General features: G+C 37.0%; 1 protein-coding gene across 5 annotated transcripts in view; it reads right to left on the reverse strand.

The window, feature by feature from the left end:
• Positions 1 to 4,174: 4,174 nt before the first annotated feature.
• Positions 4,175 to 17,318, reverse strand: part of TUT4 (terminal uridylyl transferase 4) — a 135,218-nt gene continuing 122,074 nt past the window's right edge. The window contains exons 26-31 of one of the 5 annotated variants that reach the window (XM_024739266.1): positions 15,656 to 15,771; positions 14,502 to 14,710; positions 13,788 to 13,888; positions 10,229 to 10,676; positions 6,314 to 6,472; positions 4,175 to 4,909 (exon numbers count right to left, since the gene is read on the reverse strand). In XM_024739266.1, coding sequence (XP_024595034.1) covers positions 4,842 to 4,909; positions 6,314 to 6,472; positions 10,229 to 10,676; positions 13,788 to 13,888; positions 14,502 to 14,710; positions 15,656 to 15,771 — 1,101 coding nt within the window. In that variant the 3' untranslated portion in view covers positions 4,175 to 4,841. Of the gene's footprint in view, positions 4,910 to 6,313; positions 6,473 to 10,228; positions 10,677 to 13,787; positions 13,889 to 14,501; positions 14,726 to 15,655; positions 15,772 to 17,318 lie in introns of all 5 variants that reach the window. The other 4 variants (XM_024739265.1, XM_024739264.1, XM_024739263.1 and 1 more) reach the window with 4 other exon arrangements.

Genomic DNA, 17,318 nt, shown 5'->3' on the forward strand with positions numbered 1-17,318 from the left:
AGATTAAAAGATAAGAGATGGAAATTAAGCATGGCAGAATTTAAGAAACAAAGATTTGAAAATTGGGAAACTGAAAGTCTTATTAGAAAACCCAAAATACAAAATAGACAAGGCATAGAGAAAATAGGCTGGAGGGGGAAAAAATGGAAAATAATAAAAAGGTATAGAGATAATCAAGAAGACATGAAAAGAAATCCTGCATGTGTATAATTGACATTGCTGATAAACAAAATTGAGCAAATCAAACTTTAAAAATTCAAATAGAAGAAAAATCGCCTTGATTTAAAAGATAAAGAATTATATAGGCATCCAAGCAGAGAAATCAAGCCATGTATAGTGAGGGAAAAGATCAGGATGATCTCAGGTCTTCATTAAGGCAGAGAAGCAAAAGGCTCCAAAGGTCAGGAAAACAAAGTGTGCCAGGAACTTTACACCCAGCCAAAGTTGTCCTTAATATATAAAGGGAATAGACATTCTCGAGTATGCAAGTGCTTAAAAGCATACAATCACTTGGGAAAAAACTGCCTGATAATGAAATTTACTCAGCAAGAAATGAATCAAATTAAGGACTCAGGAAAAAAAGAAGCAGTAAAAGAAATGGTAGTAAACATTTTAGAAATTTTAAATTAAAAATGGGAAATTGGGCTTCCCTAGTGGCACAGTGGTTGAGAGTCTGCCTGCCAATGCAGGGGACACGGGTTCGTGCCCCGGTACAGGAAGATCCCACATGAGCCATGGCCCATGAGCCATGGCCGCTGAGCCTGCGCGTCCAGAGCCTGTGCTCCGCAACGGGAGAGGCCACAACAGTGAGAGGCCCGTGTACCGCAAAAAAATAAAAAATAAATAGAAAATAAAAATGGGAAATTATCGTAAGACAAATGAAATATTTGAACATTGTCTATATATGAATAATATAACCAGGAAGTAGGGGAACTCTTTTAAGTGTCCTGGTTTCATTTTTTATGACAGGAGTCATATACTATATCTAAAACATACAAGAAGCTAGAAAAAAATTACTCCAGCCTCTAATGTTTTCTGTAATTGTCCTTAATTTTGAAGGAGTCTTTTAGAACTAGATTCTCTTGTAGAAAAAATTTTTAAGTTGAACATTTCTTCACTTTTAGATTTTTTTTGTTAAATCCAAGTAAAATTAATTTGCCAGACGTACTAAATATAGCATATAAACCCACTTTTGTAAAACTTTTCCTGTGTGTGTATCTGTATATATGTGTACATATATGTATATAATGTATATATTTTAAGAGATGGTTTGAAAAAATGAAGTTCACTAGATATTAATAGTATTAATTTCTGGTTTATGGGTTTTCGAGTGATTTTTATACCTTGTTCTTTTACTTAATGCTTTTTTTGGTAATAAACAAAGTTAAATTATCCTTTACAAGGAAAAATTGAGTTGGAGTTTAGAGCTTTTTTTTTTTTTTTTTGCGGTACGCAGGACTCTCACTGTTGTGGCCTCTCCCGTTGCAGAGCACAGGCTCCGGGACGCGCAGGCTCAGCGGCCATGGCTCACGGACCCAGACGCTCCACGGCATGTGGGATCTTCCCGGACCGGGGCACGAACCGGTGTCCCCTGCATCGTCAGGCGGACTCTCAACCACTGCGCCACCAGGGAAGCCCCCTAGAGCCTTTTTTATAAGCTTACCAACACAGTTTACAGATCGTTTCTTGGAACTGCAAATTGGTAACCACTTTTTGGCAATACACCAATTTGGCAATATGTAGCAGGAACCTTAGAACTTTTATCCTTTTTATCTAATAATCCCATTTATAAGAATTCACCATAATAGAATACAGTTGACCTTTGAGTAACGCAGGTTTGAACTGCATGAGTCCACTTGTATGCAGGGTTTTTTCCAATAAATATTACTATCCTACATGATCCAAAGTTGGCTGAATCTGCAGATGTGGAACCATGGATATGGAGGGCCAACTATGGTATTTGAGCATCCATAGATTTTCGTATCTGCCACAGATGCTGGAACCAATTCTCTGTGGATTCTGAGGGATGACTATAATCCAATACACACAAAAATAGCCTTATCCTATCATCATTTTACATATATTTTTATGTAGAGAAGAACTGGAAATAGCAAAAATGTCCATCTGTAGGGAACTGAATTAGTAAATTACATAGTATATCATTAATATTCATATTTTTAAATAATCTTTAATGGCAAGGGAAAATATTAATCTCTCCAAGTGATTAAACATTACACAAAACATCTCAAAGCAATGTGATCTTAAGTGTGTGTGTTCTCTGCAGAAGATTGATAATTTTTTTTTTTGCGATACGCGGGCCTCTCACTGTTGTGGCCTCTCCCGTTGCGGAGCGCAGGCTCTGGACGTGCAGGCTCAGCGGCCATGGCTCACGGGCCCAGCCTCTCCACGGCATGTGGGATCTTCCCGGACCGGGGCACGAACCTGTGTCCCCTGCATCGGCAGGCGGACTCTCAACCACTGCGCCACCAGGGAAGCCCGAAGATTGATAATTTAATTTTATACTTTTCAATTGATCTACAATGAATTTGAATTCGTAATCAAAAACTTAAGTTTGTAATTTATATGAAAAATTTGTAAACTTATGAAACTCAGCTACTACATAAATTATCAATACAAACTAAGAGTTTTCTATTTTTCAGCTTGGAACAGTTTTGCAGTTATTGAACACTGGCAATTACTGAAGGAGGAATAAATGAGATGCTAAAAATTACTATATAGAACACTGTTATACAAATAAAACCTAGGTCACTGGAGTTTATTGCCCCATAAATACCTTTTGCCAGGTGGTATACTGCCTTCCTTTGGGAAGGAAGACTGAACTGGGGGCAGTCTCTTGCTGCAGATTGGCAGATTGTTTTGTTTTGTTTTTGGCCATGCCGCATGGCTTGTGGGATTTTAGTTCCCCGACCAGAGATCGAACCCAGGCCCTCGGCAATGAGAGCGCAGAGTCCCAACCACTGGACCACCAGGGAATTCCCAGATTGTTTTCTTTTTAATGAATATTTCAAATATATACAAAAGTAGAACAGTAAAATGAATACCCTATTCTCTAAGACCTGAAAGGAAATGAAATACATAGAACACTGACTTTAAAAGAAAATCTTGAATTCTCCAAGTAACAGTTTAACAGAAAAGTATATGTTGGGCCAGGTTATCTCATTAACAAAACAAATAAGCTGAACTTCACCACTTAGTAGGATTCCGTGGGATGCTGACTGAAGCTTTTTTTTTTTAATTGAAGTATAATTGATCAACAACACTGTGTTAGTTCCAGGTGCACAGCATAGTGATTCAATATTTCTCTACATTACAAAATGATCACCATGGGATGCTAAGCTTTAATATGAAAAACTAACAGTAAACACACTTGATCTTAACATTTAACAAATGTCTTTCCAGGGCTATAAACACCACAGGAAAGTCTTCAACCTCTTGCAATAGATTTCAAGCATCTTCCTTCCATTTTGGAAAATATGGCAAAAGCCCAAGTGCTCTCAATATTTAAGGAATGCATATCTGAGGAAGCAGAACAAAGATAACATACTGTTCTTAAAAGACATTTGTATTATTCTGCAGATTTCCAAATAAATCTATAGTATGATTTGGTCTAAAATCCCTGGCAAATCTCTGAGTTGTTTAGACAAGATGACCTCACCTCAATGTATAGTACCAAAAACAGCTACAAAATCTCCCACCAACAACACAAGTTTGAAATCCAACTATAATCACTGATCACAAGGCATTATTGGTAAACACCATCCTCACAAGTACACCTTCCAGGCAGTAGTACAGGACTCAGAATGGATAGTCTGGCACATGTTAGTTCCTCAGTAAATAAGAATTACCTTCCCTCCACTAAACTCTACTTCAAAAGATCTGATTCAATTCTATTTCCAACACATAACTGTGCTAACTTGAGAATTCATTTTGTTTTGCACCTCAGTTTTCCCAATGATAAAATGAGATAGGATCTGCTTCTATCAACCTCATATGGGTGTTGTGAAGATCCAATAAAATAACATGAAAAGATTCTTAGATCTTTTTCTAAAACTAAGTCTGTGATTTAGAATACTCTATTCAATGAGAGTAAAACAAATCTCTGAATTATTACATTATATTCCTATCATCTAAACAACCAGATGAATTAACAAAATTTGACTCTTGTCAAAAAGATTTATTAACTTAAAATAGAATTACTTCAAATACAGACAAAAGCAAATTTCTGTTCAAGTTGGAATATTTTCAATATACAAGAATGTAAAAGAAAAAATTCTAAATCTTCATGTTGAAGTTTTATTTTATTATTTTTTTTACCTTTTAAAAAGTTTTTGGCACTACAAGGTTCTGTAAAGAATAGAAGTGACAAATTTAAAACACATGAAAGTCTTTCCTAATTCTTAAGAACAATATATATAAAGTCTGAAGCAACCAAAGTATGAATACAGCTAATAGAAAATAAAGAATGTAATTTTTAAATTCTCTCTTTATACAATTCATCAAGGTTAAACAAAACATAAAATTCCCTTAAAAATAGGGTAATAAAATAGATGAAATTTGTATCACTCAATTCGGTGATACTAGTAAAAACTATAGTTCATATTTATATACAAATAATACAGTCTTTAAAAACAGTCTTAGAATTTAAATAAGCTATCTAAACGTGTTAAAATTTTAAATCAGGACCTGATTTGTTTTGCTTTCCATTAAATGTCACTTTTTCTGCTGAATGTAACTGACATTGAGGTACGGATACCCTTGAGACAGCAGGATTGGCTGGTTGCTGTGCATCGGTAGAGCAGCTGAAAGAAAATGGACTCGCATTACTCCGACACGTTTCCTCTTGGTGGGTGGGGACAACGCTCTCTACACCGACGGGTGGCACATCTGTCTGTTGGACACAACACAGACAGGAAACTGAAAGGCTTGTGCCTATTCATCTGACAACCTCTTAGAATTAACTGTAGCTAGTTCTCTTTTTTTCTATTTATATAGTAAAGAAGAGATGAAGCATGTCAAAACATTTAGTCGGGGGAGAAGGAGGAGGAGGGAAGGAAAATGTGGGTATGTGAAAGAAAATAGAGGAGACAAGAGAGATGGAGGGGAGGAATTAAGGGGAAAAAATCCACCAGGGAAGAACTTCAGACTCTCCTCCTCCCCCAAAAGGGCTTGTATGACCAATAGTAATTTCCCTCAGCCCTAGTTCTTTGCTCAGAATAAACCAGCCATAGTTAAGGTTCTGCCATTCTATAATACAGCAATGCCCCACCAAGTACAATGGATAGTTTACGAAGGCTTAAGTGTATCAAGCCTGATAATCATACCAAGGGATTCCCCTGAGAAGTTATTTTATTTAGTCAACATTCCCAGAGTGCCTTTCTTTACTTTCTTGAACTCCTAGTTTAACTGTATTAACTCTGACTCTAGTTTTCTTAACTCCTAAGTTAACCAAGTGCTGAAGGCCAGATTCAGACATTCCCTATTTGAACTGAGATACTGCTGAGGCAAGTAGGTTAGATAAAATGCTATTCATTACTTAGATCAAAGCCATTATTGGTACATTAGTACCAAGAGAATATAATCAATTCTAATGTCATTCAAGTCTTAGTTTTACTAAACAAATTTGACTGTTACTACTCAACTCAAAAACTTCTACTGGATCCCCACCACTTACTAAGTCCAAACTCCTTCATAATATGGCCTCAGCCTACCTCTCTAGCCTCATCACCTATACATTTTTCCATTTACCTCATCTAGTCCTATTATTTTCTCTTTTTTCCCTATAGGAAAAAAGTTTCAGTGAAAAAAGTTCAGTATAATATGGATCACTTTTTTCAGTGAAAAATGTTCTCACTGAGGCAAAACTAGTGACTTTGCATGTATTATGGCCTCAGCTAAGAACACTCCTCCTCTCTAATCTCTACATGATCTCTAGGAAAAAAATCCCATATCTCTTTCAAGATCTAGTTTGAATGTCAAAATCTTGTGCAATTTGATCCCTGGTGTCTATATTCTGCTGTCTCTGCTAGGGCAAAGTTAACTGATTCCTCTAAGCTCCTCTTCTTGTCTATTTCACAGGTCTGGCTTTCCTAATAAAATATGCATTAAGTGCAAGGGTTTTATTTAATTCTTGCTTGAGCAATAAGCACCTAGCGCAGTCTGACACACAGTATGCTCTCTCAATAAATATTTACTGAATTCATAAATTTTCACTCCAAGATCCTGGCCTTTACAAAGGCTCCTTGTCCCAGAACAAAACCCACCCAGCCTGTGACAAATACGTAAGCAATGGTACCTTGAGTATAGAAAGGTTTGTTGGGCTGAAATCTGGCATTTCCCTGATGCATGAAGTTCTGATGCAAACCATAAGGCCACGAAGCTGGGACAAGAGGGAAATGGGGTCGTGGTGCATGTTCCCAAGGAATTGGAGGATTTAGTCCTGGAAATCCTGGCTCTGCATTTCAACAATAAAGGAGAGACATATTTTAAAACATCACTTTGTTCATTCAAATATTCCTTCATTCCACAAAGATTTATTGAGTATCTACTACTGACCAAGAAATATGCTAAATGCAGAGGATACCAAAAAAAATTTTTTAAGGAATAAAAACACTGTAATTGTTCTCAAATTATTCATAAAGGAAACATTTAAGAAGACATACACAATAATATGTGGTAATTGCTATAACAGAGCAGTGGAAGGTGTCTAAAGTGAGGAGTAACCCAATTGTTCAAGGACAGAGAAGGTTTTCCTAAAATGATGGACTAAATTGAGTGTTAAAGGACAAAGAACTAGTTATGCAAAATGGGACAAGGAAGACATTTTAGACAGAAGGAATAGTGTGCTCAAAAGCCAGGAAGCCGGAAAATACAGCAAGTTTGGGAAGCTGCAAGACGATTGGCAATACAGAGACAGAGGTAAAGGAAGGCAGCGGTAAGAGAAAAGGCTGGACAGGTAGGTAGGATCTATATTTCAAAGAACCTTAGTACATCACTAAGGAGCTTAACATCTTATCCTAAAGGCAATGCCAACTATACCAGAATCAATTATATCTTGGCCTGGAAGGAGATCCTATTAGAAGCTGAGGCATTGTGGTGAAATAGCCGAAAACTTGGGCATTGGAGCCAAATAGGTCTAAGTTCAAATACCAGTTACAAAAATTACTAAGTTTTAATTATGAACCCCAGGTTGTTATGAGGATTAAATAAGATAACAAAAATAAAGTAGCCTACACAAATTATGTCATATTAAGCAGGAACTCAAAAAATATGAGTCCTATTCTTTCTATGGCAAACCACTCCCACCAATCTACTTCCCTTTAAGATCTATCTTTAAGTACATCTTTCAAAGCACAGTAACCCCTGAATCTTCTGGATCATTTCTGGTGGCTTTTCTCATTCAGGATCACAATGTGGCAGGAAATAATCTAAAAGACACTGTCCTTATTCACTAAACTTCCTAGCAGGAAGTTAGGAGGTACAGGATAGGGAGGAGTAGGCAACAAGAAAACTGAAACCACACTCCTAGCCACACTCCTACCAAGCTCAGTCTTCTCAGGAGGTAACCAGGTAAACAAAGCAGCTAGTTCACTGCAAGTTCATAAAGCCAAGTTACAACTAAGAGCTAAAGCTGCAGAGCTCAGAGTTTACAAAAAATAAGACTGGGTATACAGTATTGAGGTCCTGACCAATTGAGAAATGTTTTAACATAAAAGGGTATCTTTTAGAATATCCTTCAATCTCTCTTGGCCATTTTTCCCAACCAAGTATTTTCATAATACAATTAAAGATAGTCTGAAAAATTATCATTAAAGATAATCTGAAAAATGGGGTAAAAACTACTCATACAACCTCCTACTCTAATACAACCACTAGTATGATTTTAATATATCCCCATCCGGTCTCTCCATTTTTAACATAATGTTAACTTTAGCTGTAATATTAACTAGGAGTTGCGCACCTATCCAACAAATAATATTTGCTGCGTAACACTTTATTACATAATAATAATACACTATACAAATAATGTATCTACATCAGGCACTATACTGGACACCAGGGAGACAATGACAGGCAAGAAACAATTCATAACCTCTAAAAGTTCAGTCTAATGCATTATGCAGACAAGTAGACAGGCGATTTCAACACAGGAAGACAAGTGTTATAATATGGATATTAAGGAAACATGAAGGAGAGAAATGATACCTAATACAACTGGAAGACAGGATCAACAGGAATTAAAGACTTCCTGAAGAAAGTGATCTAAATTTTAAAACGGAGGATGAGTAAGTTAGCCAAGCTTTGGAGCAAAGGAGGAGGAGGTGAGAGTGAGCAGGAGAGTTAATGGAGAGGATATTCCAGGCAGAGGGAACAACTTAGGTAAACAATCAGGGGTAAGAGTACGGTGTGTTTGTAGGATGTTAATTAATTAGTTCATTAAGGCTGAAACAGAGATCAAGGAGGTAGGGAGAAGAAGGAGTTAAAACTGAGTCGACATATCAAAAGGCAAAGCACTGGGTCTGTCTTCATGGTTATATAACTCAGTGACTATCAAGAAGCATATATATCATGGCATGCACACAATAAATATTTGTTGAATGAGAGAAGCAGAGGCCACATTAGAATGGCCATGTATGACATATATCCTTTGTTCCTGGAAATTTAAATGAGTTCCCACATTCTGGAATTTCTGCTCAGCAAAATATATTACCTGTATTATTCCAAAGAGGTCTCAGCGCTTTAAGGAATAATATATATTTGCTTAAAATTATCACTAAAATTATTTTGAAAATTGATAAAGGGAAAGAATCAAGCTTTTAGTCTGCATTTCCTATACAAACAATATTTCAGGATAACCAAGCAGTTAATAAGGAAAAGAATCACAGACAAAAATTACAGAAGAATCACAAAGAGTAAATAGAAAATACTGATAACTGCTAAATCTGGGTAATGGGGGGGGTCATTATACTTTAATCTCTCCTTTTGCGTACATTTCAAATTTTCCCTAGTAAGAAAAAATCTACATATAAAACTAGATGAATAGAATTTATCAACTATTTTTAAATATGCAAAGATAAAAAAATGACTGGATGGTAATACACCCAAATATTTCTGAGCAGTTCTGTCTAGGAATTGAGATTATATATGATTTTCTTTTTCAAATGCTCTACAAAGAATATGTATTACTTAGATATCAGTAAAAAAAAAAAAAACAAACTATTCTTTCTTAAGCTACAAAGTGCTACTAATCTTTTTCTTTTTTAAAAGTTGCTCCTTACTATAAGGGGACTTCCCTTGTGGTCCAGTGGTTAAGACTCCACGCTCCCAATGTAGGGGGCCCGGGTTCGATCCCTGGTCAGGGAACTAGATCCCGCATGCCGCAACTAAAAGAGCCCGCATGCTACAACTAAGACCTCACGTAGCCAGAGAAGTAAATATATATTAAAAATAAAACAAACAAACAAAAAAAGTTAATTTATGGGATTCCTGGTGGCGCAGTGGTTGAGAGTCCGCCTGCCGATGCAAGGGACACGGGTTCGTGCCCCGGTCCGGGAAGATCCCACATGCCACAGAGCGGCTGGGCCCGTAAGCCATGGCCGCTGAGCCTGCGCAAGAGGCCACAACAGTGAGAGGCCCGCGTACCACCAAAAAAGAAAAAAAACAAAACAAAACAAACAAAAAATTGCTCCTTACTAAAAGATAGTTAAGGGTCTAGGGCAAAGATTACAGGTTTTGAAGAAAGAAACTGGTTTAAATCTTGGATCTACTATGATTATGATAGGATGAGAGTTACTTAACCCTTCAATTTCCTCAGCTGTAAAATGAATGCTAGTAGTACCTACACCAAGCAAGACTGCAGCGAAAATTTAAAATAATAACAAAATAATAACTAAAATTTATGTTTATTACCTCATTTAATATTCGCAACATCCCTGTGAGTTAGGTGCTATTAATTCACCTATTTTACAGATGAAACCAATGCACAAATAGATTACGCAACTGCCCAATGCCACATAATAAATGGCAGAGCCAGGATTCATATCCAGGCAGTCTGAATCCACAGCCTACACTCTTTGTCTAATGTTACACTGCCCCTGCACAAATACTGCTTGCCATCTTTTTACTCACATTTATTTCCCAGGTTCAACCAATAATACCAATCATCCAACCTTTCTACAGACAGATACAAAAGAAGAAAAGGAAGGGTTACCCGAATTTCCCACTGTACCATTGTTCACCAGGGAATTTGGAGCCACAGTACGAGGCCAGTGTCCATCATGAGAGGAGCTAGGGATTGCCACAGGTCTGGCAGCAGGCTGTGCAAAGATGATGCTGGGATCGTTCAGGCCAATATTGCTGGGGGCGCTGCCTGGTGCAGAATGGATCACTGGGCCGTGAATAGGCCAGGATGGGGCAGGGATCTGGAGGGGGTGCATTGGCAACAATCCCATATTGTGCATGGGAGAATACTGAGCTGGTGGTGACTGAGGAAAGTTATACATAGGCATCTGGACCTGATGGGGGGGCTGGGCCCCCTGCTGAGGTGGGCCAAGCTTGGGTTGGGATCCTGGCTGAGATGGAGGCTGGGTAATGGCAGTGGATTGGGAAGAGTTCTGTGGAAATGGCTGGGGCTGAGGAGAATAAGATGGTGAATCAGACTGCAAAGGAAAAAAAAAAAAACATTTTAAAATTAATTTACAAACATCTTAATTTTATAAAAGCAGAGATTATCAAAATATAAAACTATGGAGTTATTTTACTAGAATATTATAAATAGAACTCTATGATATACATAGTAACAAATAATAACAGAACCTCATTTTATATGAAGGCAGAGTTTTTCCCAAAGTTCTCAAACCCTCTCTCACAGAGGTTTTATCTCATAAACCTTTTCACTGCCCAAAGAAGAGAGCCCAGACATCATACCCATCATGTAGAACCCACAATTCCAATTTTAACTAGAAATTTACATCTAAATATCTCAGAGTCACTTTCATTCAGCTCCTCAACAAGCATTTACTGAGTGTCAATTAAGTATTGGGGGGACTTCCCTGGTGGTGCAGTAGTTAAGAATCTACCTGCCAATGCAGGGGACACGGGTTAGAGCCCTAGTCCGGGAAGATCCCACATGCCATGGAGCAACTAAGCCCATGAGCCACAACTACTGAGCCCGTGTGCCACAACTACTGAAGCCCACGCACCTAGAGCCCATGCTCCACAACAAGAGAAGCCACCGCAATGAGAAGCCTGAGCACCACAACGAAGAGTGGCCCCAGCTTGCCGCAAATAGAGAAAGCCTGCCGGCAGCAATGAAGACCCAACGCAGCCAAAAACTAAATAAATAAAAAAAGTAATTTTATAAAAAAGAAAAAAAAAGAATTAAAAAAATTATGTACTGGGCATTGTTCTAGGTATTAAAAATATAATACTAACATGTATGCCCTCATAAAGCTTAAAGTCAATGGGGGAAAAGAGGAGGAACAGATAAAGTTTACATAAGCAATCACAATACAGTATAATAATTACTATGATAAACACTGTATAATATACAATGAAATCCCAGAGCAGGAACACCTAAACCCACTTTGGGAGAAGGAGGGAAGATAAGATGAAGGAAAGTAGAAATCTTCCTGAAGGAAGTGACCTTTAAGCTGAGACTCAAGATAAATAGAAAACAGTCTTGATAAAAGGGTAGAGATAAGGAAAAGGGAAGAACATAATTAAAGGTTATAGGTACAAAAATACATGTCCTTTAAAAAAAAGTAATTGGAATCTGAAATGGTTGCCTAGGCTAGGGAAGCAAATGGTTGTAAGCTATTTTTTACAGATAGAAACAACAGGACCTTGTGACTGACTGGATGTGGAGGCTGAGGGAGGAGTAGTAGTTCAGGAAACTAGATAGATAGCGGGATCATTCAATGAGATGGAGAACACAGGAGGAAGAGGCAAACCTGGGGAGTTGGAAAGAAATATAAGCTACATTCTAGACATGTTGAAGCTGCAGTGCTTTGTGAGACCTCCAAATAGCAATGTTCATTAGTCAGACTCTTACCCAAATCTCAGGTGAGAAAAAAGTGAGTGCTAGAAGCAGAAGATGAAAGTTAGGGGCACCACAGGAAAGTGATTAGAGCACAGGTTTTGGAGACAGAACCTAAGGATACAAGTTCTGGTTCCAAGTGCCTGCTGACCTCATGCAAGAAACTTAAATCTCAGCTTCTTCACCCGTAAGGTATAAATAATAATAGAATCTACATCAGAGGTTTTTATGAAGATTAACTACAACAATATATGTCAAAAATATAAACACCAAATTCAGAATAGAAGATACATTTTAGTAGCAAGGAAGGGATGGTAGGAAGTTTAAGATGGGAACAGCATCCAAGAGGAATGCATAGGGGTTGTCAACTGTGGGTAATACTTTAACAAACCAAAAACAACAAAGCATTAAGAATTGTTAAAACCTGGTGGCAGTGCATGGATGTTTATTATTTTCTATAATTTTTCAACATTTTAAAAATATTTTTAATAAGAAACAGGAAGAACGAATGCATATATAGCACACAGCACTCAATAAATATTAGTTAATATAACTGTTATTATATAACTTTTATGAAACTGTCAGGCCCATAGTAGTACATATTCAAATGTCTGAGGTAGGGTTAGTGGGCTCCTAAATGTTTTTCCAAGACAAGCCCTACTGTTGCTCTTCAAATTCTCTAAGAATTTTTTCTAAAATACAGATCACATCAGATTTAGCATGTTTTAACAGATAACAGCTTTGAAGATACACAGACCTGGGTTTGAATCTTTTAATTTTTCTTATTCTCAGCTTCCCAATTTGTAAAATTTGATCATACCAATACCTACCACTTCACATGTCCATTCAAAGGATTAAATGTGATAATACGTGAGAAGCACTAAAAGCATAGTGTCAGATTTAGAGTAAGCATTCAGTTAGTATTTAACTATTAATTTAAGAAGTGCAAGGTGAATACAGATTTAGACAAAGGTTAGAGCAACTCAGCAAAGTTAATAGACCTGTGACTCTGAACACTAATTAAATACTCCATCTTTCACAGGATATAGTTCACTAGGTATCCATATCAGCGATGAGAAGACACACAAAATTTCAAGCAAGTGAAGTGCCATGCATGTATTGCCCTAACAGTAATAAACCCTTAATACATCTCAATTTTGGGGTCTATTTTTAATTAATGGTACTCATATTCTTCCATTATGCAAAAGCTAAAACATCAAAGTTATCACCTAATTTTTTTTTTTTTTTTTTTTTGCGGTATGCGGGCCTCTCACTGCTGTGGCCTCTCCTGTTGCAGAGCACAGGCTCCGGATGCGCAGGCTCAGCGGCCGTGGCTCACGGGCCTAGCAGCTCCGCGGCATGTGGGATCTTCCTGGACCGGGGCACAAACCCGTGTCCCATGCATCAGCAGGCGTACTCTTAGCCACTGCGCCACCTGGGAAGCCCTATCACCTCATTTTAATCCAACCAACAACCTTATTTGGTAGTTACCTTATTTTACAAATAAGAAATAGGTTCACTGAAGTTAAGTAGCTTGCCCATAGATATAAACCCAGATCTACATTACTCCAAAAGTAATGGTCATTCTAGCTGATGTGCCTAGCAAGGACACCTCTATAAAGCACTGTGTAATCTGGAAGATTGTATTTACCAATCTGAAAGATCCTATCACCTACCAAAATTAGTACTATCTTCCTGCCAAGACCAACCCATCTACAGGCAGAGTACTTACACATTCTGAGGACTGTCTAGTCCTTATGGACTGATCACCTTGTTGTTGGGCTGAACCAGCCACTTGTTGGGCATTTACAAGATTGCGGACCAGCTGGGCTGCTAAGAGAAGACATCAAAAAGAAATTCAACAGATAAAGAAAATAACAGAGAAACGACAATCAATAAACTCTCTTCTTCAGTACAACAGTCTCAAATCTGAGATTTTATAAACTTGGACTTTTAAACTTATGATTATGTTAGTGAAGGACTTTTAACAACTCATTTTTTTTCTTGTTTGTTAAGCCATTTCTCAATCCTTAGAGCATTAAAAAAAAAATACACTGGTCCTGGAAACAAGAACAAGTGTCATATTGCTTTTCTAAAGGAGACAATATATTTATTTAAGAAAATAACTTCTGCAATAAGAATCTGAATAACTGGAAATCATCACTTGTATTTTGTTTTTTTCTTACAATAAACTCTCATTTGGGTTTCTAATTCATGAAATTCCTTGTGATACATAACAGGAACAGATCTCCCTCTCTCATAAAAGCAGTGGGAAGAGATATAATTTCTCCTATATGTTCCCCAAAAAAATCTCTCTTTGATAGATTGTTAAGGTACAAAATCATACAGCTATGTTTAGAATAGAGAATAATCAGGGTCCTTAGAATGACACCAACATAAATGACTTTATTTCCACCAGAAACTATTTTTGGCCTTTTCTATTTACCTGCCACACTGCTATTCCTCTGACGGGCCAGCTTGACCTCTGGGCACTCCCTTCGCACATGTCCTGCATCTCCACAGATAAAACATCTGAGGTCTCTGGGGTCTCTAAAGTCTCGAGTGTCGTGGAGGTCTCGGGGGTCAAGAAGGTCTCGGGAGTCTTTCTCCTCTTCATTCCCTTCCTTCTCTTCTTCACTGTCTTTCTTCTTTAGTCTAAACAGTAAACTGCTGATACCAATAATGTGGGGCTAGGGACTTATAAACTGAATGAACTATATAACAAACTAAACTATACAAGAGTCTCACAATAAAGGGATTAATGTGCCCATCATTTCATGCAACATTTTGAAGGCAAGGGTTCTCACATTTATAGTACACCTACTCATATGGCAGAAACTGGGTACTCTAGTAGTTTTATAATACAATATCAATATTTATTATTTAGTATCAAATTTTAATCTTGTAACAATCCTTAGAGGTTGGTATTTACTATCTCCATTTTATAGAGGAAGACACTTGAGGTTTAGAGAAGGTAAGTGTCTTCTGTAAATTTAACAAAGAGCAGTGACGGAAACTAGGAGTTTACTCTGTCTGAAAAGTTCTAAGCTCTTTATATTAGGCAAGACTTGATGACTAAAGAAGGGATTATCCTGGCCTATTAACATAGTATATAGAACGTAGTAAAGTATATTCCATAGATGTATTTTCAGGGGGCACAAAGGATGTGTATTCCTTAAGGTAAATATTATATAGGCATATCTCACAGCATATACCTCAAAGATTCAATTAATTATATTTTAATTATTGGTTTTCATAACTGTGAGGTCCTCAGCAAGAACCCCATATCTTGGTCTTTTCTTCCCCTTGGATTCTAGCACAGTTTCCAGCACACAGTAGGTGTTAATAAATGCTTCTTCAGTTAAAAAAAAAAAACCTGAGTGAATTAATGAATAAATGAACAAATAAACATCATGAGACACCACTGTACCAGAAATAAATCCCACTCTTTCACAAAATGCCACTCAAACATATATTGACCTAAAGGTTCAACTGAAAGCCCTGAACTTTCTCAACTTAAACATATCTGAACACAGTCATAGCTTCAATTTGTCTCACATTTATTTTCCCTGCAATGTTGATACATAATCATTTGCCAACCTTCTCCTTTTAGGGCAGTCTTTCATGTAGTGGCCTATTTTTCCACACACACGGCAACATCGATCATTGGGAGCCAGTTCTCCATCTGTTAGTACTCTGGAATCAAAGAAGTACTCCTAGGGAGAAAATACAACTTTACTAGGAAAAAAATCACTAAAAACTTTTGAATCCAAATGGAAAGGAGACTAAGACGCAAAAGTGATTTTTTGAAAAAGGAAATAAATATCAACAAATATTTCACTGAACTAAAACCATGATATGAAAACAAGATTCAGAATTATCATCATCAATATCACAGCTGCTAACAGTACTAACCACTACACAGCCACATTATTTTCTCATTCATCTGTAGCATCTTTGTGTAATTTCTCAATGAAAGTAGATATTATTTCCATACTCATTTTATAGATGAGGAAACTGAGGCTCAGAAAATTCAAGTCGTTTGCCCACAGAAAAACGCTGGTAAGTAGCAGATAAAGGATTTAAAGCTAAGTCTGCCTGATTACAAAGCTCATGTTTTCTGCCCCACCAGCCTACTTCCAGAAAGGAATCATTCTCTTTACAAGAGCTCTATGTAAAGAAATCAATCCTCTGGTTTATTTAAAATATCACTGGATTTGCATTCAACATTTCAATAATATATAACATTTACTATATAAAGTAGAATATACCTAAAAAGACTGTAAAGAACCAATAAGAATTAAATCATTTTCCCAAGTCTTAGAAGAATCAGGCTCGTTTTTGCTTTATCCTACTACCTTGCTTATGCTTCTAAGCTTTACCTCAGTTTTGCACTATCACAGAGACTAGTTTTTCCTGATAGTACCCATATCTTTGGATGGCAAGAGAACATGTCCACTTAGCACTCTTTGATTTCTTCCTTAAATCTATCTAATGTCAGGGATAAAAGTAATAAGAAACACACTGACTGGGATGGCTATTAAAAAAGAAAAAAGACAGTAACAAGTATTGGTGAGGATGTGGAAAAACTGCAACCCTCATATATTGCTGGTGGGAATATAAAATAGCACAGCTCTGTTAGGAAACAGTTTGGCAGCTCCTCAGAAAGTTAAACATAAACTTATCAAAATGACCCAGCAATTCTACTGTTATACATCCAAAAGAAATGAAAACATATATCCACACAAGATTTTGTACGCAAATATTCACAGCAGCACTACTCATAATAGCCAAAAAGTAGAAACAATTCAAATTTCCAACAAACTGATAGGAATGAATAAATAAAACATAATATAACCATACAACTGAATATCATTCAACTATAAAAAAAAAATGAAGTACTGATACACGTTACAACATGAATGAACCCTGAAAACATTCTGCTAAATGAAAGAAACCAGTCACAGAAGGCTACATATTCTTTGATTCCATTTTCATAAAATGTCCACAGTAGGCAAATCTACAGTTGTGAGACGAAAAAGGAATGAGGATTGACTGCTAATGAGGACAGGAGTTTCCTTGAGAGAGGACGAAACATTCTAAAACTAGATGTAGTGATGGTTGCACAATCCTGCAGATATACTGAAAACCAATGAATTGCTCACTTTATATAGATGAACTGTACAGTACATGAATTATTTCTCAGTAAAGTTCTATTTCTAAAAAAGGATGCAATATAATTCTATACATTTACTATTGATGA

The sequence above is a fragment of the Neophocaena asiaeorientalis genome, unplaced genomic scaffold, assembly GCF_003031525.2.
Source record: "Neophocaena asiaeorientalis asiaeorientalis breed wild unplaced genomic scaffold, Neophocaena_asiaeorientalis_V1.1 scaffold138, whole genome shotgun sequence".
In the NCBI taxonomy this organism is placed as follows: domain Eukaryota; kingdom Metazoa; phylum Chordata; class Mammalia; order Artiodactyla; family Phocoenidae; genus Neophocaena; species Neophocaena asiaeorientalis.